Source organism: Etheostoma cragini, chromosome 2 (assembly GCF_013103735.1).
Source record: "Etheostoma cragini isolate CJK2018 chromosome 2, CSU_Ecrag_1.0, whole genome shotgun sequence".
NCBI lineage: Eukaryota > Metazoa > Chordata > Actinopteri > Perciformes > Percidae > Etheostoma > Etheostoma cragini.
Window position 1 is genome coordinate 20,648,329 of NC_048408.1, and position 27,166 is coordinate 20,675,494.

General features: G+C 39.5%; 1 protein-coding gene across 1 annotated transcript in view; it reads left to right on the forward strand.

Moving 5' to 3' along the window:
• The first annotated feature begins 5,782 nt into the window (after positions 1 to 5,782).
• LOC117956729 (zeta-sarcoglycan) overlaps positions 5,783 to 27,166 on the forward strand; it is a 332,748-nt gene continuing 311,364 nt past the window's right edge. Inside the window, exon 1 of the mRNA XM_034891961.1 lies at positions 5,783 to 6,531. Coding sequence (XP_034747852.1) covers positions 6,493 to 6,531 — 39 coding nt within the window. The 5' untranslated portion in view covers positions 5,783 to 6,492. The remainder of the gene's footprint in view (positions 6,532 to 27,166) is intronic.

Sequence of the window (27,166 nt, forward strand, 5' to 3'; positions counted from 1 at the left end):
GTATATATATATATATATATATATATATATATATATACACTATATTTACAATAATATGTTATTTACAGACTACTTTACATTTACATCTAGAGGTCATACTTGTAATTACAACTTTGGGGGAGGAATCTATAAGGAACTGTTGAAGCTGATTAATTGTAGCCTGGTCTTTAGGAATAGGCTATTTAATTGTCATACACTGCTGCATATGATTCAACATGACATCTTGAACTGCACAGTGTATTGAGAAAAGAGCAAGCTAGGTATAGGCCTTATTCAGAATTTTGTATTAGCATAATGATAAAAAAACACGCCAAAAAGAAAAGGTAATGGACATGCAGGAAAAAGCCCTTTGTCACTGATGACATTTACTTAAACTGATTTTAATGGATGAATAAAAAAACGGATAAAATTAGGCACTGCCTCCACAGTTGCAACATTGACAATTTTTGTGGTTTGGCTTTATTGTTACAAATCTTTATTGTGTGTGTTTGTGTGTATGTGTGCGTGTGCGTGTGTGCAAAGCACTTTGTAACTGTGTGTTTTAAAAAATGCAATACAAATAAAGCTTTACTTACTGCATTAAAAATGCAGACATCATTTAAACTCACAGCATTAGGTTGACTGACAATGTTTATTAACTTTTATGTCTTTTCAAAGCACATGCATTTTCAGACAAAGAATTATATAAATGTTCATCCAAAGTCACTTTATTAGATTATAATAGATTAGATTATACTTCATTCATCCCACAATGGGGAAATTCCTTGTTACAGCAGCAGCGGTTTTGTACATTAAAAGTAGAAAAACAAACAAGTACAATACACAAACAAACAACAGACAATGAGAAGAAGGTATAGAATGAATGTAAAGTGGCGTCAAAATAAAAGGTATTCTAAAGTGCAGTTGCCATAGTACAAAAAACAATATTGCAGTGTAAGTAAGTGACGTTAACATTAAATTGAATGATAATATAGCAAAAGTAGGTAACCATATAAACCTATCAGTATTATTTTAATCTACAACCATTTTTTAAATTCATGCTATTTTGTCATTAGTCCATTAGAAATGTGTTTTACCCTCAGAAAACTTGAAATGAGTAAGATGGCTGAGTGGAAATTTCCACCTGATTAAGTTACTATTGGTCAAAAGTGTGAACGAATGTGACGTCTGAGCCAAGGATGGCAGAATTGATCTCTTTGTTGCTCCCTAATTTGCGAGTGGTGAGATTGTCGGAGACACTTCATAGAGTTAATTGAGGGGTTCAAATGATTTATGTGAAACAATTGGGGGTGACATGTCTACCTGTCTTCCACTGAAATTATACCTCAGCACTTTGTGACTATGGTAAAGGTAGTGCATTAGCCTTGCAATAAACATTACTAGTGCCTGTTTAAAACCTTTCATGGTCAGAGCAAAGGTGATTATTTTAGGTGTTTTTTTCATACTGTAATTGATAAGCTATATGTATGCACACGCTGTACAACTTTTAATGCAGTCTAATGCAAAAACGCAAGTGTTAAATGTTTTACAATAAAAACACAGCACAATATGAGATAGACAAACCAAAGCAACACACAAACAAACATAAACACACACACACACACACACACACACACACACACACACACACACACTCTCTGCTGAAATGAAACCCATGTTGGAATATTAAAGCCAATGCACCGTGAAACAATCAGTACGTGTTGCAGTCTTGTTAAACCACAGTTCATTCGCTCTATGGCAACTCAATCATGAAAACATCCCCAGACTTGTTGGGCTTGATCGCAAAATTTGTCAAATGATTCTCTTGGAATTGCCTTGCATGATAATTATGTAGAACTGAAGTTGCTGAACTTTTAAATGTAAAAGTCACATACTGTTCTTTGAAAATCTGCTGGATTTGGTACATTTTATATTTCCAGGATGGTTTTTGCTAATGCACTGATGCAGTATTTGCAACAATATTTTAGTTTACTATCATGAAGGACTTAGAAAATCAGAACATATTCACATTCATTAACCAATGTACATGTACACACCAGTAAATCTATGACAGTTAATCAATCTTTGCGATTAGTTCAGATATATTTTCTGCAAATCAACAACTCGCATAACGTTATTATTCAAAACTCCGACTGCTCAAATAATTCTGCTGTCAAGTTCACATTTTTACCCCAATGCAGATATAAAGCGCCAACTCAATTAAATTCAGGCTAGAATAAACATTGGTTACTTGGTACTTACCCAGAGCCAGTATGTTACCTAAATGGTGGTTGGCACGCAATTGGGAATACACTGACTATTGATAAGTATCCTTATTTTTAAAATATCCAAACTATTCCTAAGTGCAGCTGTAGGTGGGGAGACCTGCAGTTTTAACAATATACTGACTGTCCTTTCTCCATGAATGAAATATGAATAAAAACAAACTATTCTTTAGTTATCTGTGGGAACAGAAACTCCTGCAATGTCCCCTCACCTTTGTTCAATAGCAAGAAATTACAGTTTCCATTTTCACATGCATCCTCTACGTTGTCTCAGATTAGCTAGCAAATGCTAACCAGTTACTTGCAAGTTGCTGTCTAACTTTATGCTGCATAGCAACACAAAAAGATGAGCCTCCCATAAGCATTTGCTCTCACTGCAGCTAGCAAAGCAAACAGCTGCACTTTGAATTTAAGCAGAAGAATAAAGCTCCTATCTGATCACAACCCAGAAGAGTGTTGTAAGAGGGAGAGAGCAGAGGGATATAGAGAGAGAGAACAAGAAGCCTGTTAAAGCCTGCCACTGCTGTCAGCGGTTCTTTAGGTAAAATTGGCAGGTAAAATTACACACTACATAGTCATGATACAGAGACTTTATTATACCACATACATTTATATAGGTCATTAAGAAATAGGGAGAAATACATAGATAATGAAAAGCACTTGTGAAACGTGAAAACTACATGTGCTGTAAAACATATCCCATGAGAAATTGTGTTTCACATGTGATAAATGCATGTGCATTTTGCTCAAGGGGAATTACATTAAGTATAGTGTTTATAGCTATCATTGTTTTTGATGAATATTCGGGGCAATAAAGTCGTAAGCGGGAGGGATTTGCATTTGAAGCATTTGTGGGCAAGCAGCAGATATGTAAAGCCAAGTAAATGAGAGACAGTATGGAAGGAGAGAAAAACGGTTTATGGTGATTTAAAATGCAGAGAAAAGGCAAGGGGGAGATAGGAGGCAGAGGGAGAGAATGAGAAAGAGAGCCAGAGAGAGAGAAAGAGACAGAGAGAGGAGGGGATAGATGGGTGATGTCATATCCCACTGGCTCAGAACTGGGTGCCCGTATCTGATGTCAGCCGCTCCCTTGTAAAAAATAACGAGTCCTCGGAAAAATGATTAATTGTCCGACAGCACAAAGTTTAGAGAAAAGAAAGAGAGGGGTGGGGAGGTGATGGGGTTCCCTGAGCAGAAAATAGCCAAAGAGTGCTATTGAGAGAGGGGTTGAGAGAGTGCAACATCAAAAGGGAAATAGAGAGAGAGGAATTGAGAGATGATGGGGTATAGAGGGATTGGAGGAAAAGCAGCAACAGAGACAGAGGGATGAAGAGGGGACGTGAAAGAGAGAGAGAGAGAGAAAGAAAGAAGAAAGAAAAGAAAAAAAGGAGAGGGTTAGACAAACAGAGAGGGAGTAGCAGAGAGAATGAGTGAGGCATTCATTAATATGATGTTCGTTATCTCTGACCAACTCCCTCAACAAATGTTCCTCTGTGTTCTCTAGTGCGCAATTCAATAGGCCTAGCTGTGTGTGTGTGTGTGTGTGTGTGTGTGTGTGTGTGTATGTTTGTGTGTGTGTGAGTGCACGTGTGTGTGTGCGTGTGACTGAGCAAGAGTTCGTGGGTTCATAAGGTGCCTCTTTACAGCACAAATGTGTGAATGCATGTGTGCCCTGTGACCACTTTCATGGGCGAATCCTTCCAATTGAACACAAACATACTGACCTTAAAGTCTACAGAACGTCACACTCAGGCAAAGTGGAAAGACGCTTAAAATTGAAGCAGAAATCTTTAGCCATGGATGCCAAATTGGAGATCGTACATCACCAACGTAATGTTGAAATAAAAATATATTGTAAATTTGACTCCAAATTCAGATTCAGTCTAATTCAGAGACACACGTCCATGAGTTTGGGGATATTCCATTGTCCATTAACTTTACATTAAGCCTGTACATCTTAAAAACATGGATCAATTAAAATGTTCAAAATAATGATGTTAATTGAATTTTTCATACAGTGGTATACACTGATTTTGGACTTCCAAAATAACCTGTGGTGCAACTAAACTAACTAACTAAGTGTTTGAGCTTTGCAAACTTACACATTATTGAAAAAATATCAAATGGATAACAATTATTGTGGTTTACACCCTTGGCAGAATGTGATTGGGTGAAGTGATAAGCATGTCCCTGTTTGTTACAGCATGGCAAGGTGTTTTTCACCTGGCGAGCAGAGGAGGTCTGAGTCTATGAGGTAACATTATTCAGCATTGTCTCCAGTAATTATATCTAATACAATGAGTTCGGAGGACAGATTTGAACAGTACACCAGAGTTATAGGCATAAAAAAACACTGTAGATAAAAATCTATTCAAATCTCATCTTCTGTCTTATGAAATAGTGTGTTATTCAAGAACAATGACAATATGCTCTCCAGCATTTCACTTGTGTCCAAAGTTATTCAACTCATTGTTCTGAATTCTGGGATAATTTATTACAAATTGCAGGGTATGTAGCCCAGTCCTTAAAGAGAACAAGCAGCCACAAACTAAGATAATAATAGATTATCTCCTCTTCTCCTTTGGTCACCTAAACGTGGCTCATTTCCTCTGTCCTCTTCTTCTCTTTTGGTCATCACACTTTCTCTCCTCCTTCCCTCTCCTCCCCTCTATCTTTTTGTTTTCTCCTCTCCACTACTCTCTTCTTCTTCTTTTGTCACCGGACCTCCTCTCATCCTCGCCCATCCACTCTTCAGTCTTCTCTTTTCATTCTCTTCTATCCACTGTCTTTTTCCTCGTCATTTGTCACCTTTCCTTTCCTCATCTTTTTTTTGCACCACACCCCCTCTGCTTTGGTCCTATTCTTGCCTCTCCTCTCCTCTCCACTTCTCTGTTCTTCTCCTTATTCAGAAAGTCTTCGACAGAAAATAGCAAAAACCCCTGGTGGTCGGCAGGCGGCGACACCTTATTATGCAGGAGAAGGATGAAGACAATTTGCACCATAACAAAGAAAGAAAGAAAGAAAGAAAGTATGATCTATTTTCCTGTGATTCATATTCATATAGAGGCATAGCCTACTGTATCTCACACACACACACACACACACACACACACACACACACGCACGCACGCACACACACACACACATGTACAGAGGCAACAACCACAAACTTTCTGCAACAGCCTTCCAACAGCTTCTGCATTTAAATCTCGTTCATGTCTTTAGTGGCAAAGCAGCATTTTCGATTCATCTATTTCATTTATACAAGCCTTAACCTTTCCCTCCCTCTCCCACTTTCTCTACCACACACACACACACATACACACACACACACACCGGTGCGTCAGTCATTGGAATAATATACATCATAAACCTTCCTTCCTTCTCTCCTCTCATTTCTCGCAACTCCCCTCATCTGCTCTCTCCTGCATTTCTCCCACCAGGTATCTCTTCAGCTCTCTCCTCCTCTCTCCACCCTCTCTCTCTCTCTCTCTCTCTCTCTCTCTCTCTCTCTCTCTGTCTCTCTCGCTCTCTCTCTCTCTCTCTGACCCCTCTCTCTCTCTCTTTCCCCTTTCTTTCGGGGAGACTTGATATCTCTGGCGGTTTGCCGCATGGAAGTCGCCCAGGCAAGGCAGAATATCTTCTGTCTGATCTGGACTTCTCTTCAGTCTGGACCTTCTCTTCAGTTGCCGAGCACTGCACGAGCAGACACAACAGCACACTCACATTTAGTGGGATTCAACGGGATATGACGGCATTTACCCGCTGACCGAATGACAGGAGAGTCTAAATCCCGGCTTCATTCCTGCAGTGAGGGAATATTTCTTACTCAGATGTAACAACCAAGCGTCAAGTGCGCAAAAGCCGCATCTTGAAACATTACGCAGCTATTCTATACTATTTCTATATTGTTTTAATCCCTCGATCCCCTGCTCGGACAAACCGGGAACCGCAGGTGGGGGGGCGGGGGGGGTTCCACGGCATGGAGTCCTGATTTTACCAAGCGACCCGCCGGGAGGAATGAAACTGAGAAAACCCGTCGCCGTGGTGGAATATTAACAACCTAATCCTATAAATACAACAGCAACGGGGATGTTGAAGCAGAGTTTGGGACTCTAGAGAGCATTCCAACTTTATTCGTGTCCGTTTTTAGTCTCTTTTCCTCTCGTCTCTGCCTGTGGGGACTTCTATTTTTGTGCCTGATATTGCAGTAATTCACCCCTCTATCATGGACCGGTCGACGTCTTTGGATATAGAGGCGCTCAAGGTAAGACGCTCGCAGCCGGGAGGCGCGCACTTGTTCTAGGGAAGAGAGTCGCGATCCTCTGCTGGGTGGGTGGGTGACAGGGTGTCCTGTAAGGTGACGGGTTGTGGTGGCTGGCTGGTCAGGTGACTGTTATCAATGGGTGGCAGGTCGGATTAATCCGCAGAAGAGTAGCTGATGGTGAAGGGTAACACTGCTGTGCTTGAGTGACAGCGTGGCTGGATGGGTGACCGGGTAGCAGTTTGGGCTCGTTGGGTGACCCACTGGCTTTAGGATGTTGGAAGGGCAGCTAGACTATACCTCAGGGCAGTCTGACTATACCCAGCTCTGGGTTGTTGCAACACTATCAAAGAACATCTATCTCCCGCTCGGTCTCCGTTTCTACATCGCACTCGTGCACAAATCCACACTCGTGCTGTGCTGGTTAGGGAATAAAGAGAGTGGGACTGTGTGTGTCAAGCAGTATGCGGAGCGTGGGGAGAATTTCAATATGTTTGCACAGAGAATTGTTGCAGAGAGCTGCTGTGGGTGTCAGTGGGACGCTCGATAGACGGGACGGATATTTGTCCAGAGGATCTGGGTAAAAAAATAAGAGAAAAGCAGCAAGTGAAGGATACGATGAAGACGATATATTCTCTCTTCATTCTGTCAATTTATATTCAATAATCTAATTTACTAATTCAGTGTAATGTGTATTACCTGCTTAAAAAATGAAGTCTGTTCAATATTCCTAACTCAAGGCAAAACTGAATATTCGACCTGTGTGTGTGTGTGTGTGTGTGAGAGTGTGTGTTTGTGTGTGGAGGGGTGCAGAGGGGGATCTGGGTCGCTGTTGATACCGCTCTCCTCTCTCTCTCTTTAAGGATAGAGTTTTGCCCCCACTTCCTAACTCCCCAAAATAATGTGAAGATGAGTAAATTGAGCATATTGAGAGAACATCAGTTTAAATAATCTTGGCAGGCAAAATTATGTTCTGGTAAATACATGTGTGTATGGTGTGTGTGTGCATGTAATGGGTTACAAACATTGTAAAATTGATGTGGATTCAGCACCTCTTCCCTCTGTAACAGTAGTTTAGAAATTTGTGCTTATCATTCATTCCCTCAGCATGCAACCATCACTCAAATTGTATACGTAAATGCAATCTATTGCAGCTAATTGGACATTTTGGTGTTTTTGGGGGGTTGTATTTGTGTTGCGTGCACATGTATACTGTCACATCCCAAACCTGGATGGTGTTAACATTTGAGTACAATGATGAAAATGGTTTCAAATAGCTAAACAATGGGTCCCTACAGGAATACAGCTAAAAATAAGGAACTTATCGTAGAAATAGTTGATATTATATAATATAAGATAATATAAGATACCGTAATAAACCAAAAAGTTCATGCAGGTTACCATCACTACAGACATTAATGCCACATGCGTACTGTAAGAATGTCACACTGTCATCGGGGAATGTAATGTAGACAGGAAATGTCAATTTTTGATGTGCTGCTGCTGTTACTGATAACCAGTGATTGGATAAATCAGCAAATCGATGAGATTCCCCAGGAGTATAACATTTCAAGTAGCATTTTATGTGATCACATTTCTGAGGAGACCGGGATACTGCACTGATGCAGTGCTCTAAATTGACAATGACTTTAGCTGGCAGGTTGCAGACGCCAAAGAAGAATATTGGCATTCTGATTTAAAAATGACCTTAACTGTTGGCCAATGACCAGCAGAACTGTGAGAGTAATGATGTTTTTGTCTCATGTGTGAGCTGTCCGGTCTTTTCTGGTGTCATGTTTGATACAGTCTGTTTTTGGTCAGGTGATTGAAATCATAATTTGTAACAAATTGTATATGAGAGCTTTAACACATGAGAATGTGCAGTGTTAGAATGTCTTGCATTCAGTTCAACGTAATTTATCTTCCCATAAATTATATTTTTGTGAACTTAGAACGAGGCTCCATCTGACAAGCATGAAAAGCTTTCAAAGACGAGAAATGTGTAGATAACTCATCTTTGAAAGCTTTTCATACTTGTGTTATGCAATTGAAAGAACCTTGGCAGGTTAAGCATTAAAAAATTAAATTGAATATATGGTAGATTAATATGGCGTTATATCTCTGATCTTTAACTTCTCATAATTTCACTGTCAAACAAACTCTTAGAACACCCAGATCACAATATGTTATAAGGAAATCTTTCAACCAACGTTCCTTGAACTTTGCACTCGCTACCTTCATTGCATAGATTTGGGTTGCAAATGCCACTGGGGCAATGTGTGGGGCAAGAAGCGCAAACCTCCTCAAGCCTTCCAAATACACGCTTGTTTCTGAATACTAACAAAAGTACACACGTAAATGAGCTCCTCAATCTCAACCCTGGCAGTGTTAGTCCATCGCTCCGGCCGTTGAGTTTAAAGGATTTATGTCCACTTCCACCAGTCTATCCATCCATCCATCTGCTGCTTGTTTTTTGCAGAGCTGGTGTCATATCCTTGGCAGTGCTGACAATGTCTGAGATCTAGTGCATTGGTAGTTGGCACTCAAAAGTACACACACAAATACACACACACTGTATCCTGCAGTGTTCTCCATTTGTAGTGAAGGTCGCAAATGTGTGTGTGTGTGCTTGTTTGTGTGTGTGTGTATAGCCATGTTTATTTTTACCTGTGAGGAGTAATCCTTTATAATCCATACTTTTAATATATTTGGGAAGTAATGTAAAGAAATACAGCGTCCTCTGAAGAACAGCAAAACGTAATACTGTGTGTGTGTGTTTGTGTGTGTGTGTGTGTGTGTGTGTGTGTGCATGCGTGCGTGCGTGCGTGCATACCGGTTTGTTAACCAGCTGGCCTCTCAAACTTTAGAGTAAACTGAAGACAAACACAAAAAACACACACAAACACACACACACAAACACACACACACACACACACACACACACACACACACACACACACACAAACAGCAATCCAATCTAATGAAAAGCCAGATTTTTTATTCAAGTCTGTATGGCTGAGTGTTTCTCAAAGAGCACAGGAAATGTACAGCGAACAAGGACTACATTGGGTCATTAGACGGTCACTGCATTATATCACATATACAAGTGGTATGTGTGTGAGTGTTTGTTCATATGTGTGTGTCTGGATTTGACCAAAGACCCATCTGCTTGTAATTCAGTGCAGGTTTCGATATCAATGGAGCAGTTTAAGTGTTATTGATCTATAGTAATAGCTGCATCATAAATAATGTGCAGTGTAATAAAGGCAGTCAGATTGAATATGACCCTCCATATCAAAGCCTCTCAACTTGTGCTAGTAACAGGTATTGGAAAAGCCAAGAGTAGTTATAGTTTTGGTAGTGCTAGATCAAAAGTTAAGTTTATAACCCTGATGTAACCAGTCAAGACCAAACAGAGAGGAATCCATACCCAAAATATTGAGTTGAACGGTCACTGTGACAGGCAAAAATCTCACAACTTACAAAGCTGTTTCAATTATTTGTCTTAACTCATAAGAATAAGACCTCTAAATTACTGTTGGCTGCTAGTTGAGACATGGGCCTATTCATCAGATGCTTTCACCTATTCACACGTCAACTAGATTTTCACAATTGAGCAGAACCTCCAATTGATGGTTAGTTACCTGCCAAAGTGGTTGGCACAGTAAATCAACTTATAGTACACACCTCAGTCAGAATGAACCAGTATTTGCATGGTGGCTGCTTTCCCACACTGTTTGCACTCTTTCAAACAACGCCATTTGGTAACCACCCAGTGCAGCCAAAGTTTTGCATTTCTGGCCACTGAGCAACTCAATTAGAACAATTTGGGGTTCAGTACCTCTTCCAAGGGCACTTCAACAGTAGCTTCTGAGGGATGGGAGAACATTATTCATTCATTTAAGCCATGCCCCAAGCCTGCCTAACCTTCAGGCGAGCACAACTCCTCATCTGTTAGCAGGCACCGGTTCAGTATAACCATCTAACAAGCACAAGCAGACACCACACTTGAACTGATTACTTAACGTGCTGCCATGTGAATACAATATATTTTGGTGACAGTTATGTTTGTAGAAGCTTCCATTGTGGCAGCTGCATAAATCGAATAGTGGGCGCCTCACACTGAGCCAAACAGACTTCATTCCTGTTACAGTGGAGCCTTCCCAAACATCTGCATGTGAAAACCATTGCAGATAGGCTATGCTGTAATAGGTTTCCCATGGTTGACATCACATGAATAACAAAGCCTCCAGAGTGCCAAATGATCACAGTAAAAAGCTGTGTTTTGATAGACAGTCACAAAAGAGTTTACCTTTGGGATGTAACCCCATATGGGATCACATAATATGCAAATGAACTGTAGAAAAGATTAAAGATTGATGTACAGTATGTATGATTTGTATGACTGTCTGATGATGACTGTGTTAGTTATTGTTTAAAATTGAATGGTTTGGAAACAATCATCATTTTTGAAGATCCCTGTACTCTTCCAAACAGTATAGTAACAGTAAAGAATGCCATACAAGCTTCAACATTCAACGTTCAGTTATTGTAATTCTACAACACAGGGTTGCAGAACAAAATATATATACTGTACATTGCTGTAATCATGAAAATATTGGGGTGTAATAAATAAGTCACCTGACGTTTTTGATTTAAAAAGCTGCCTTCGACCAACATTACGCCTTACTTCATTCATTGACATAACATCATTCACTGACATGTACTGACGTTGTGACATAATTCCAGAGAAATCTGTGGATCAGTGTGGCCAATATTTAAGTTACAATATGTTTTCATTTTAGACAACAACATGGTTGCAACACAGTTGCAGTTGTAGCAAAGATCAGCTGGTAATAGCCATCTAGAGTTGTTAGCTAATGGGTGCAATATAAAGTTGATTTACTACTAGAAACACATTACCCCTTTGTCACTCACGTGTACACAATAAAACATCTCAATCAGACTTACAACAGCTTTTAGCGGATACCATCTCCATTCATAATTGTCTTTTGAATTCAAAATCTTTAGGTTGCTATTTTCCAAAGTAAAACTGAACCAAATAAAACACAGTTCCTAGCAAGCAGCAGTTGTTAGTGTCGCTAGTGTCGTTCTCATATATCCAGTAGTGGTAGGCATCTGAAACTCTAAAACCTGGACACTAGATATTTGTCATGCAGTATTGCATCCTTATGTCTTTATAGTAAAGGCATGGTCCTTGAAGACAAATGCACAAACACACACACACACACACACACACACACACACACACACACACACACACACACACACACACACACACACTACTAAAGGTAAGTTGCCAAGGCCAGTAGTCAGACACCATCTTTGTCCACATCAGTCCATTTTACAGGTAATTAGCTGTTCCATGCAGAAAGGCCATTAGATTGTGTGTGTGTGTGCGCGTGCATGCGTTTGTGTGTGTGTTTGGGGTGGTTGTGCTCAAGTACCATTGTTTAAAGGTTTAATAGCTAGCGGGCTATTGTTGGCCTTCTAAAGGTTAACTTATACTATTTAGACTGTGTGCATAAATATTCATCTGTGTGATTTTGTATATTTTGTTAAGCAACAGAGTGAGATAATTCACACTGTGGAACCCTTCACATCTGCACTGCTTGCAAATATGTGTTTATGTGTGTGCCTTTTAGTCTGTGTGTGAGCGCCCCACCACTCCACAAAATGAAGTGGCTGAAGGTAAGCTAAACCAGCTCCGCTGCACTTGAAATACCATAATGTTGGAAAGTAAACGTATTTGCTCTCTTTGTGGGAGTTAGATAGTAAGTTTAGGGTCAGTTTCTTCTCTGTGATGTATTTAGCTTAGCTTAGCCGGAAGATCAGAATCAGTTGCAAAAAGCTTGCCTTGGTCCCTCAAAAGATTCCTCTGACAACTCTACCATTGTCATAATTATTTGTTTTTTGGGTATTTAACACATGTAGAAATGGAAATGAAAAAATTTGCATTAAGGAATAATTATTGTGAGTTCATTGAATGTATTTACTGACCAACAACAGATAGCCCTGGTGACCTCCTGCAGCATCCCAAAAGTCCTGTTGTGAAGTGCCCAGTTTCGCAGAGTTTTCCATTTGTGAACAAAACCCAAGTGATTTAAAGAAGACTTTTGGCTAGCTAACTAATGAGATGATCATTTGGCAAAGGCTTGCTTGTTTGCCATTTCCAAACTGAGCTAAACTAAGCCTAAACATGGCTTGGGCCCGCTCCACACTCTTTTTGTACTGGAAACACAAAGTTAATCTTTTCATCCAACTCTTGGAAAGGCTTCAAGTAGGTGTATTCCCCAAAATGTTCAACAAATCTGGTTAAAGCTTGAAACAGAGACACATGCTAACACGTGCCTGCACACAAACAACACACACAAACTACTTTTTTATGTTGTTGATATTTGACAAACACACATGGCAGTCAAATGGAAAATTGAAATTACTGTCAATACATTTCAAACAATTAGTGCAAGCTGACAAAGAGAAGTTTAATTTATTTTTGTTTGTTGGACCTCTGCATCTATGGATTTTTTTTTTTCAATCTTGCCTTAGGCCTCATGCAATATTAATGTGAGTCGTGAGGGTTTGTGTTTGTGTGTGTGTGTGTGTGTGTTGGGTGTGCTCTGAAACTTTTATTTGTGCTATCTTTATTTGCAAGTTCTTTCTCCACAACTGACTGTGGTTGTGTTTAATTAGTGTAGCTATTAACTCAAGAAAGGAACTTGGATGTTGATGGTCTAAGAGACTGATACCCAGCTATCATTTAAGGGTAAGTAGAACTCTGAATTATATTATGTTGAATATATACAATGGCTTTTTTAGAGGAGGGGAATTAACATTTTGACACTTACATATTGTAACAACCCAGATCCTTGAAGAACTTGATGGGCAGTTATTTTGTTATTGGCTGCATAACCTACGGTTTGCTTGACATAGCTCACCACACACAGGACAGATGCCCAATGTGGCATGAGCTGGTAAAACTTTTACAACAGCATGTATGATCCCATATCAATGCATGTAGAGCTCTTCAAATGGTGACAGTCAAAATGTATGTGGTGAAATCCGATGGTGACTAGGACAGAATGCAGATTTCCAGCTAACTTGGTACAACTGTTGAAATCCTCTAGGCCGGGCTGGTGGTGCGTGAAGCAGCAGGCATAGAGTGGTGCAATGTTGATAAAAACAAGTCAGTCTAAACCACTAACCTACAAGCTATCTATTACCATTGTCACTATAATGTCCAAAACACTTTGGTGGTCAGAGCGGAACCGAGCCAAGTTACCAAGCTGAATAGGGCAAATTTAATTATTTTCAAGGAATACTGGTACTGCCAAGCCACTTTTACAGAAACCCGAGAGTGCTGCCAGTTAGCCTGTGTGCTCTGCAAATAAATGGTGTTGGAAGCTAAACACACTCCATGAAATCACATGGCAAACACTGACTACATTCAAGTAGAGTTTACTCAAACAACCGAGATGTTCCAGGGACACAGGCAGCATCTGCTGAGTCACAGTTACTGATATATGAGCTTTTGTTATTAAATTATAGCCAGGAAAGTTGTGTGTGGGGAAAGTAAAAGCCGAGTGGACTGGAGTGTTTTTTAAGCGGAGAGAAACATAATGGTGTTGAACTTGGCCCTAGGTAAGCTCCAAGGTCCACATCACTGTACAGTGGTAATAGTCACACATGCACACATCCCTGCAGACCATAACTTAATGCTAATAATACCTTGTGGGGAGAAATGTGTGTGGATGCATTACCGGTGCGTTCACATACTAACAGAAACAAACACAAACACATGTTTGCCTCAGGCATATTTACTTTGCACCTTGGCCCCAGATCATCACTCATGGCAGTAATCACTCACACACACACACACGCACACACACACACACACACACACACACACACACACACACACACACACACACACATCCCCAGTCTTAACAATGACTGATGCTTCAGCTCACTACCTGCCACTCAACCTTTCCTCTGTAAGCCTCAGGGTGTGTGTGTGTGTTTGTATGTGTGCATTTTATTTCCCGTGTTAGCCAACCTTGACTTGAGGAAATGCTTTGTCCGTTCTGACGTACTGTTGCAGCTACATAGTCCCTCTTGCACTGCAGTCATTTTGACGTCTGTAGGTGTGTGTGTGTGTGTGCGTGGGTGTGTGTGTGCGTGTGTGAGAGCAAGCTAATGTGTGTGTTCTTCGAGTATGAGTGTTTCTCTGCATATATATATTATTCAACTGCAAATCATATGTCATTACTATTTTAGAGCCTATATCCAGTGTTACAGTGTGTTCCTGTTTCATTCTACTTGTTATCCACACTTTCACTGCTGTCACTCAGTATACTATGCTTGCTCTGGTGCAGGCATTATGAGCGTGTGTGTGTGTGTGTGTGTGTGTTGGGTGGGCTAAACACCAGCACTTTAAGTGGCATCATACTCCTTGTCCCAGAAAAAACTAAATAGTTACTACAACTACAACAATAAAAAATTATTTACACACTTGGAGAGGACATGAGTTTCCCTTCATGGCCTGGGTGAAATCTCTGCTAAAGTGCCAACTGGAGGTATGTGTATTATTGGTTTAATAAACCAATTACCCAAATCTGTCATTTTAGCTCGGCATTTGGGGGAAATGTGGATAAAGTTGACCTATGTTTATAGTTGCAGTATGCAAGATTTTGATATAGAATTACACCAACCTTGTTCACCTAAATCACAACGTAGTGCTGCAACAGAGAATACGGTAGCTGAATGAATAAAAATGCGGGAGTAAAATACAAGCTGTCATTGTGCTCACGGCAGTGAACCAACCCTTCCGTACAGAAAAAGCATGGCTCAGCAACAATAGATCTGTTTTATTTAATTCATTGGTATTCTGGGTTGGGCATAGTTTAGATAGATCATACAGCAATCCCAGGTAATTTCAAATAGTTACAAATGCCTTGCTGCTATTTGGAGCTCTAAGTTATCCAGTTGAAATTTAGATACAGTCTACAAACAGTATCATTCATCTGTCTGTCACTATTTTTACACTCTTACAAAAATTAGGTTACAAAAAGAAGAAATGCATGTGCTTGATTTGTTGGACTGGATTTAGATGTCAACATGTATATAAGCGTCTACAGCGATGCTAGGCTATGCTGAGGTGCTTAGACTGTTTTTTTGAGCTACATGCTAACACCAGCATGGCAACATGGGATGGAAATACCATTAGTTAAGCAGGTATGGGGCAGGTGTGGTAAAGGAATTACCAAAGTGATTACAATTCATCCTGAAGGTGACATGAAAGTTCATGTCAATTTCTCCAATAGTTGAGATGTTTTGTCCAATATAAAAAATGTCAGCCTCATGGTGGTGCTAGAGATAAAGTCAGGGGATCACAACTCCTTATGTATCATCATTTCGGTAGCATGAATGCCTGTACAAAATGTTGGGCCAATCCATTTAATAAATATTGAAATACTTCACAGATTAAGACTTTGACCTACAGGTGGCTCAAGATAAAGTCAGGTGATCCTTGGATTCATTACCACTGTGGATATTTCTTCTACATTTACTGACAATCCATCATCTTTAAGGTATTTCAAGCAATTGTGTAGTTTATTCCAAAGGGACAAAAATTCAATTTCCCTTCTGGGATCAATACAAGTATCAATTCTTATCTTTATTTTCAAATTTTTTTTTTTTTAATTTTAGATTTGGTGAAACAGTTGTATGGTGTAGCAATGTCTGTGTATTCAGGCAGCCTGCACTGGAGTGGCGCATTCATGGGATTTTAATACTAACATTGTGATCAAGGCTCATGACAACAGTCATCGTTGATATGTCAAATTGCTTGAATGCTGGCAGCTGATTTGAGGACAGTAAGATCTATTGCCGCAATTCTGGCATTGACAGTTACATGCTCACATCAACTGGCCTGCCTCTGACGTGTTGCATACATTATTGTAAATGTAATTAATTTAATTTTGTATTAATCCCCAGTGTGGGATTAATAACACACTTTGTTAGTAATCACACAAAGGCCTGAAATACACACTCATGACCTATACATGCACTAATGGAGAGATGTCAGAGTGAGTGGGCTGCCAGCTGAACCGGCGCCCTGAGCGGTTGGGGGGGGGGGAGGGTGCGGTGCCTTGCTCAAGAGCATCTGGCCGTGCCCAGGAAGTGAAGTAGCATCTCTCAAGCCACCAATCCACACTCCGTGCTTTTTGGTCTACATGGGGGACTGAGCTACTGCCACCCCAATATTGCAACTTTAAGCTAAATTGACTAAGATTCAGTGTGTACCTTCTGTATGAAATGTCCTTAACTTACTAAAATATTCAGCTGCACATTAGGCCTGCACATTTGGAGGTTCATTAACATGAGCCTTTCCTCCTGCTTCCCCTTTAAATCCTTTTGGGAAAAGGTAATCATTTTGTGCCTGTCAATAAGATTGAAATAATTAGGCTCCATTTCATTTGCAGCCTAAACCCCTGCCCCTGCTACAAGCCTGTTCACTACACGTGGAGTTTTAGACTTTAATATGAGGTATATTTCACCATGAAGGGACATTTACATTTGTCATTATGTGCACTGTCGCAGGCTATGTCCCCCGGTCCAGCAATGACAAGTTAATAGACTGCTTTGCCCCGGGGCTAAACAGGGACTTACATCCATTATTAATCTCAGTCATTTAACTCTACCCAAATTGCCATGATCATTTGGAGATTATTGCAATATGACTCAATTTGTCAACAACTTTATAATTTGAAATTACATAATGCTACAATGACAAGGTAATCACAATCTGGTAATTATTACCTGATTCTGCTATGACAGGCTAATGGCCACCTGTGTTTTTGTCAGTTACACAAATCAATGCCTTTTTATTGTGGCTGTATTGCTAACACAGAGGCTGATTAAGCAATTTATAATATATAGATTACAAATGAAAGTGAATGCTTTTAGCTGCAAGGGCTGCTTTCTTGTCCATTAAGTGATAATGCTTGAATGAATATTTAGTTTCAGGAGTTTTCTTTTATAAAATTCATTACATTATGTTAATTTTGCTTTGCATACCTAAAATATAATCAACGTTTTACACATTTCTGACCAAAGATCTTGAAGGAAATATCCAAAGTTTCCCCCGTGTTACTGATGTGAGATATGCACAGAACCTAAAGCACAGAACAAGCCCCAGAAGGATTTTGCATCCCACCATTTCAAAAAATTCTTCCAAATATGGCCAGGGATGGTCTTCCTGGCTACCAAACTCCTCGCTGTTGTTTGGTTGGGACATGTCGCTCAAGTTCTCTTAAGTCTCTGCCATGGACAACTTCGTACTAGGCTACGTACGTCTGCTATTTCCTTGTCGGAGTGTGTCATGGTTTCTGTAATGTGCCGGTGCGATGGATTGCTGACAAACTTATAGTGTGTCGGAATGGTATATGTTTATACTTCTCATCCAAACACAATCAAATTCACTCTATCCGGAAGGCATGATTTATCTGGGTAGTTTTTTTTCTTTTTTTGTGTTTGACGGTGACAAGCCGGAATGAAAACAAGCCAAACTGACATAGGAGTAAGGAGGCTATTTTTAAAATGTAAGGAGTAGAAAGTACATATAGTACCGTGAAAATGTAAGGAGTAAAAGTAAAAAGTCTACTGTAAAATAAATACTCCAGTAAAGTATAGACATCTCTGTCAACCACCAACTCACATTATATTTCCCGATAACATTTAGTTTGTCATTTCCCTGCAGCAAGCTATGGTATCATGTGCCCCAGCCTGGCTATCATTTACAAAGACTATGGGAGTACCACTGGTATGACAGGCTAATATTCGTCTTTCCAGCCGCTATCTTGTCCTGTCTGTCAACTTCCAAACTACAGCCTCTGCTGCTACTCATGGAATAAACTCAGCTGAAGATCCCAGTCAAATGAAATATTAGGGTTAGGATTTTTATTTGCCTCTGTGAGAAATAACCATGTTTCCACTCTAAACAAAGAAAACAATGCTTGCCTAGTTCAGACCTGTAAAGTTATTTTCATTTCAGAACAGGACTCTGCTGCTCTTGATGATACAAATGGATTCACTCTACTCTAGACAGGTTTAAGTTGAGCTGTTTCCAGCTGTTTCCAGTCCGGTTTAGTTTTAATTAACACACTTTAATGTTTTTTTACATTGTGTAATGAGTGCTTTCAGACAAGCATCGTATCACATGATCACGTAAGATTACCTCTTCAGGGTGACTGGTGAAATACAGTTAAGCATACCAGAGAGACAGGGGGATGACATGATGGGAGTCCTGATAAAACAAATATGTGTTGCAGTGCCTGGATAGCTCGCCTTGTGGAGCATGAACCCCATGTGCAGGGTCCCGGTCCTTGTTGAGGTGGCTGCGGGTTTTTTCTCCGACCTGCAGCCCTTTGCTGCATGTCATTCTCCGTCTCTCCCCTTTCACATCTTCAGCTGTACTTTATAAGGCCTAAAATGCCCAAAGAAATCTTAAAAAACAACAACATGTGAGCTAATTCACTCTGCATTAATGGTACTTCACCTTGTCCTGTATACTGTATTTCCCAGCAGTAGCACCTTTACATTATCTCACCAGCAGCACAGTGCATTTATCTGTACATTGTATCTGCCTTCCTGTCTCTCAGCCCCCTGACAAGTATATCATCTCTTCTCCTGCTGTGACAGCACAATCCTGATGTCTGTCACTTCCACAGGCCAGGCGGGGCCACACACACATTCTGAGCAGACACAAACACATATACAGAGCCACACAGGAACAGGCAATCACATTACACACACCGGCATCCACGCGCACACACAAACACCTTTTGTCAGAGGGGATTCTCGCCTGCTCAAGGGCAGAACAGTGACACCTCATCATGAGCCAAATGAAGCAAAAGTGGCAAGGAGAGGAGGAGGAGGAGAAGAGGAGAGATTGAGGGATGGATGGAGCGGAACGATGGAGCAATATGGAGGGGGATGAGTGGAGCTATATGCCAGCGAGGCGACTGACGCCAGATTTCAGGCATGAAATAGGCTCTGGGACACATTGAGGAACAGACAGAGAGGGAGAGAAAATGTATGGTAGGGAGCTGGAAGAGGATGGTAAAAAGTGAAGAATGAACATTCTAAGTTCTAGTCTAATTCTAGCAATTGCTGCGAAATACAGGCCAAAGTATTAACACCAACACATTTGGTGGGTATGAATAACATAGGGAAATGGAGTCAGATGCATTGTGTGTGCCCTGCACTAAACAGTGACTGAAGAAGTGATCATCAAAAATTTTGAATCATGTTGTCACTTTCAAGGTTGCTGTCTATCTGGTTTTATCAGCCGTTTTATTTCTGTTTTTGCTTTTGCAGTAATTTGAGTAGATTTCCTGCCAGCAAACTATAATTGACTTTAATCGAGAGAGTGTGTGAGAGAGAGAAAAAGAGAGAGAGAAAGAGAAAGAGAGAGAGAGAGAGAGGGTGAAAAGAAGAAAACAGGGGATGCACTTATTTCATATGAGTGTGAACCAGACAACCACACCTTAAGAAACTGAGCTAGAGAAGATATGTTGGTCTCTCTTCCCAGCTCACATTACCATGCTTTACACATCACGCTTCTCCTTTATAGTAATTAACTTGGATTACATTCACACCTGACATTAAAATATGCCTTCTGTATGCACAATTAATTGGATTTCTATTTCCTCTGCTAAAATGCAAATGTCACCTTTATAATATTTCCATCCTGTAAAAAGTGATTATAAACACACGTTATTCTGCTTGTGCATGTACTGGTTACCTGACAATCCATTTTGACATGTGTACTGCTAGATGCCTGTCTGAACTGCCAGTGGTTTGATTAAAGTGGTTTGATATTATTATTATTAATAAAACGTGCATAAAGATTGATATTTTTTTCAAACAGTCTACATGCACAGCTGGTTTTTAATTTTGCCAAATGTGATTATATCCAGATGCTGATGCTTTGATCTTCAATGCCTTTTAAAAGCCTTTATATCTGAATTTATGGCAATTGCACTTTGATCTTCCAGAGCTTATGTTGCGACATTCTGAAAACAAAAGTTGGACACAGAGTGGGAGGAACTGAAAATATAAATTGTTGCATAAAGAAAAGAAAAAAATCCTTAAAAGGAGGCAAAGTGAATGTGTATGAGAAATTAGGCAGAATGGGACAAGGTCCTTGTCACCGCCTGTCCCCGTCATTTTGAAGTGAGAGAGTGAATGATAGAGAGAGATGGAGTGATGGAGAGGAGGACAGAGGGCTGTGTTGCGCCTCAGAGAGCCACAGATGGAGAGTGATTATAATGCAGCAATAGACAGAGGGCAGAGAGAAGAGGGGAGAGGGGTGAAGAGAAGAAAGGAGAAGGAGAGAAAGAGGTGAGTATGGAGTACTGAAAGGTTGAGATGATGCAGATAGGAAGACAGAGCTGCAAAGGTGAACAAGGGAGTTTAAGGTAAGCAAAGAGAGACCAGAATGAATGGGATAGAGCAGATGCCCAAAATTGACAGTGACAACAGAACAAGGACTACATAACATGGGAAATTGCCACACACAAACACACACACACACACACACACACACACACACACACATATATATATATATATATATATATATATATATATATATATATATGTATACATATAGATATATATATATATATATGTATACATATAGATATATGTGTTGTTTGTTAATTTGGAGTGCTGTCAGTAGAGACAAAAATTAAAACAATCGGTGCTGTCGACACCAAGTTATCCTTCTCCTAGCGCTAGCACCTAACAGGCTTAAACAGGGCACGTTTTAGAGTTGATTATATCTTCTAAACTTATTCGTAAATGTCATTAAAAGTGCCTACCCACGTGAAGTGAATTCTTCCGAGTGAACACAGGGAATCTGACTGTTGTAGGTTTGACAGAAAGGCATAAAAGTTGTGCTAAAGGTAGTGTTTCCAAACTTACCTCAATTATAACTTGTCTCCTGCTAGTTGTATTACAGCACTTACTTTTAAAAAGTAAGCAATTTTTCGCACCTCTTTTTGGTGTTGTAGTTTGTAGACGGTCCCGAAGCACTCCTTGCAGTATCAACAATGGTACTAAACACAGCTGAATTAGCACAACTTTCATGCCTTTTTGTCACATCTACAGCAGTTGTATTCGCTGTGTTCCCTCGGAAGGAATCACTTCACATGGGTGGGCTTTTTTAGTGACATTTTGAACACGTTTAGGGGCTAAAAACAAATTTAAAACTTGCCCTGTTTAAGCCTGTTGGGTGCTGACTCTAGCAGGAGGATAACAGGGTGTAGGCAGCACCAATAGTTTTTGTTTTTCTCTCTACTGACAGCACTCCAAATTTACAAACAATAGACCTTCATGTTGAAATTGACCTGTATTCTCCTTTAAGCCTGCTAATGTCATCAACAGAAACATTGTAAACTGACTTGTATAATGTATCGAGTTTAAGGCCCTATTTATTGCTGGACGCAATCTGTTTCCACATACAGTATGCTAATTTGATAATAATAAATCCAATCACTACATTTGCATTGGAAGCTACTGTATTTATTTGCATGTTTTCACTGTGATCAGATTTCATGTTTGTGTGTATTTTGAAGGAAATACGTTGAATGTAGGCACGCTCAACTGTAACCAAAATGGTAGATGTAGGCCTTGGAAATGGGAGATTGAAGCCTGGCATAAATCTTGTGTTTTATCGCACTTTTGAAGAAGCCAACAGAAATGATGAACACAGCCTCACTTAACAACTGATGATAACAGATTGTGCAGGAGCTCTTCGGTGAGTGGCTGGCCAACATCGGGGTGAGGCTTCTACCCAGAGGGCAGGACTCTCTTACAAATGAGAACTCCGAATACTGAGTGCACCTGGCTGAGTTCTGACAGCCCACAGAGGTCTCTTTACATTTCCATTGTAGAGCTGTATGTGCATCTGTGCGTGTGTGCGTGTGTGTGATTGCACTGTGTACCACGTGTGTTCTTTTTAGTTAAGCATTCTGTGCATTTTCACAGCATGTAACAGTAGGTGTTGTGGATGGATTGACATGAATACACATTACTGGTAAATCTTATATTAGTCACTTCACCCTACATAATTTGTTTTACAGATCAACTTATTTTAAGATCAGTTGAGTAAGATGTGAAAATGTAGAAAGAAAATGAGAACAAAGCAGTAACACGTGTTGGGAACCACAATTGTGATGTGAGATGTGAGTTGTTCCATTTTACTTATGCTCTATCTTATTACTTCTGCACTTGTTTGCTCTGAAATAGCTCTACATGTTGTTTTTTCCACAACAGACGATGGGCACCTTATGAGCCTTTCATTCTTGAAATTGAAAAATGCATTCAGTTTTCTTGTTGACATGAAAGAGACTTATTTGACAGTGTGTTGTTGATGTTGTATCTTTTTTATGTTTTTTTTTTTGTATCCTCTTGATCTTGTCCTTATACCTGCTTTTGATGTTTTTGTGTGTCCGTCTATGCAGTGTGCGTATGTGTGTTGGTTTGTGAATTTGTGGACATTTTCCTGCGTTTGAATGGTTTGATGTCAGTTTGTTTGTCCTGTTTGTATGGGTTGGGCATGTTCTATCCCTTCTACCCTTTCCATCCTTTCCCAGCATGCCGCAAACACATGTGAACTGGCCAAGACGACAGGTGTTCAAATCAAAATCTCTAGTCATTGTTGAGTGTGCAGCACTGCAGCCTACCTCTCTGTTCCAAAATCACCCTGACTTGTTCCCTCTCAACAGCAGACCACCACCACTTGGAATAACACGCCTTTATCAAGACTTACTACCGAACAACACTTATTGAGAATTAAGATGGCCAGTGATTTGGCTGGCAAACTTTACACTTGCAGAAAAATATCAATGTAACATATTTATTTATATGTTTTTTTCCCAGGTTTTTCTTCCAATTACCAACTACCTCAGAGACATATGTATGGGATGGGATTTATGTTTATGTTAGTTTCAATCTCCATATTTTTTTCACACTCTAAAAATGGTATTTGTTCAAACAGTTATGCATGAAATTGTGTTTGTAAGTACATGATTTATACTTGATAGATAATGAAACAAACACTTATAAATTAAATCATTTTCCCATTATAAAGAAGATAAAATGTTTTGTCAGGAATTGCAACCTGAATGACTGACTGCTCCCGTCGTGTTTAAGGGAGTCTGTTGATTGGTTGTTCATGATGATATTTGTTTGCTTGCATTAGCATAATCTGGATTTATTTGCTTATATTTTGAAGGTTTACATGACATGGAAATGATTTATAATTTCTTCACAGACCAGACTATTGAGACATTTCCCTTTTTCTCTTATTTTTTTAGCCTATAGGGCTGTATTTAAAATGAATCTAGTTGCTGACAAACATTACTTGGTTTCTTTAATTTGCCTATGCAACTTCTTACTGAGTCCTAGGCTCTTTCTTAATTTTTCTTTTCTCATTTGTATGTTTAAAAAAATATGTTATATGTACCTTTTGGGCTGTCTAATAAGGAGGTGTGTATACTGTGAAAACTTAAGGATATGTATAAAGCATTCCCAGTTACTATTTTGCAGTTTGAGCCTGCATTCTTGTTTGGTTGTTTTAGTAATTTTAGGCTATACCTTGGTTTGACCAGTTTGTGTGTTCTTGTGTGTGCATGGTGGTATGTGTGTGTACGTGTCCGTGTCAGTTTGTGAATGTTTGTAAAGACTTGTGCGATATGCTCGCCCCTTCCTTCACCCTATTCTTCCGTATCAGTATAGGTAAATGTTTATTCGTTATTCATTTGAATATTAGGAGTTTGACACATGAAAGTGACAGTCTAAGAGCCTGACTTTCTTACAATAAGCCTAGCGTTATCACACTCTCTGAAACATGGCTGAATAGCAATATATCGGATGCAGATGTTAAACTTGATGGTTTTGTTTGGAACAGACAGGGCTGCTCCTGGTGGGGGAGTAGTCACCTATATTTCTTTTCATTTATCTTCTGAACGCATTGCGCCAAAGGAGAGCTGTACATTTTGAATGCTTATTTTTTAATATGGTTTTTCATTGAAGATAACTATAGGAAACATCTATAGACCTCCAAATTCCCCTGTTGATTCAACAAATTGTATTCTTGCTACCATTAATTACTTAGAGTATGCAAATGAGTTGATTCTACTGGGTGATTTCAATCACAATTGGCTTGATCGTTCATCTTATCATGAGGTCTTAACCTTACCCAACTAATTACTTACCGACTAGGGTGATTAATAAGTCCAAGTCTCTTCGGGGCTGGATCTTGGTTACCCACCCAAATAGAATCTCTCAGTCTGGTGTATTACCTGATTGTTTTGACCACTCAGTTGTTTTTTGTGTTTGAAAAATAACACTAACCCGTCTGCTATCCAAAGTAATTAGGATAAAAAACTACACACAGAGGCTTTCATCCAAGATTAATAAGTATTAACTGGACTAGATTTCAAATGATCCCCCATGTTGAAGACAAATGGAACTTCTTTCTCTCAGAGGTTCTTAAAGTTTTAGATTGACATGCACCTTGGACATCAGTGAAGGTCAAGGGTAGTCATTTACCTTGGACTGACAGTGATTTAATACATTTATTCAAAGCATGGGTCAGATAACACATGACAAATGATGATGCTGATTGGTCTGAATATAAAAAATGAACAAATGCCTGCACAACCAAAACAAGGAATGCAAAATCAAATTACTATAAGCATTCTTTATCAGATGACATCAAAACCTTAAGCAATTCTGGAAGAAACTCAACTCTTTAATTAACAAAACCAATAAAAGTGTTCCTGCCAAACTTAGCATAAACAGCAACATCATCACTGACCCTATCTCAATGGCCAATGCCCTCAATCAACATTTTTCCTCTATCTGTGGATCTCAATAATCTGAGCTCTCCTATTTTAGCATAACAAATACTGTGGAAAATAGCCCATTCTCATTTTCAACAATTAATCCCTTTAATGTCCAACAGGCAATCTCATAAATAAAATCTTCTAATGATGCTGGTCTTAATGGTCTGGAGATTAAATTTATCAAACTTTCTTCTCATGTCCTAGCATTTCCACTATGAGACTTATTTAATATATCACTTTTCCACCTGCGTCCATTAATGTTGAAATTAGTGAAAGTAACACCACTACACAACGGTGGTGACTCACTTGATGTTAACAATTATAGGACAATCTCCATAATCAGTAATGTAGCAAAGATATTCGAAAAGCTTACTTTAAGGACCCCCTCGAAAACGAGATGCTACATTTCAAGGGGTTATTCCCAATAAAAGAATTTCTAGAAAGTGTTACTGAATGATCTTATGTGTAAGCCCTCACAGTTCCAAAGTACATGTTTGAGCTTATTGATGTCCATGCAAGACTTAACACACCAGAAAAATAATCCATTAAAGTAAGTTAAGTGCATCACCGTGAATTTCTTCATGTTCCCTCCACAACTCTGCACCACATTTCCCCCCCCTTTTATTCCTTTAGTTGCCATTTGAAAACAAGTTCTCTTTATTGAAGGAAAACAGAGCAAAGAAGGAAAAGAGAGAGTGAAATGGCTTTGATGTGTAATAGATACTCTACTATTCCTTTTGAGGCGCACCTACTTAGAAATTTTAGATTTTTCATTCTTTCTTTCTTCCTTCCTACCTTACTTTCCTTCTTTCCTCTGGCGTACTTTTGTCTGTATTGATTTTTCCTCAAACATGAAAGCAGGTGCAGATAGTGTTTGTATCGGATGGGTTTGTTGAGTGTGTACCGCTATGTGTGTATGTGTGTGTGTTTGACTTTTAGTTTGCATCTCTTTATGTGTCTTGCGTCCCTACACTTCTGCCAGATTCTTTTCACAACCTTAGTAATTCTACAAAGAAGAGACTGTCTTTACGTCTTCCTTTTATTTGAAGTGATGCCGCAAGAAAGTGGCTTCTTTGAAATAGCACTAAAGAGTTTTTTTTTTTTTTTAACCTTGCAGTCATAAAGGGGCATTTATTCAGCGGCATGCTATACATGGCTGAGGTCTGGGAACTGAATAGTGCTGATGACTAGTGATGGCCAAATGAAGCTTTGTGAACCAGTGTCTTCATTTTCTAAGCCCAGTAGATGGTGCCCTTGGTTTTAAGAGACAGGCCTACTGCATTGCAATGTAGCGTATTCTCAACCCTTTGTTGAACAGAGAACGCCATCTAGTGGGCTCTGAAAATAAAGACACTGGTTCACAAAGCTTCATTTGCCTTTCACTAATCACAATGCCTTAGGCCTTTCTTTTAAAACCAAAAGCGGCATCTAGTGGGCTCTAAAAAATAAAGACACTGGTTCATTAAAGGCTTCATTTGGCAATCACTACTGCTGACTTTAGATGTGACAGGGGCAATGGTGGAGGGAGGCAAACAAACAAAATGTCAGAGAGTTCTCTTTCCTGCTTGTATTGGTTATAAAGAAACTTGAGACAAACACAAAAAAGCACAGATACACACACATGAAGATACATACATCCCTGACACACTATTCTGTACATATGGAACTGTGTCTCTCTAATTTGTAAGTATGCTAAC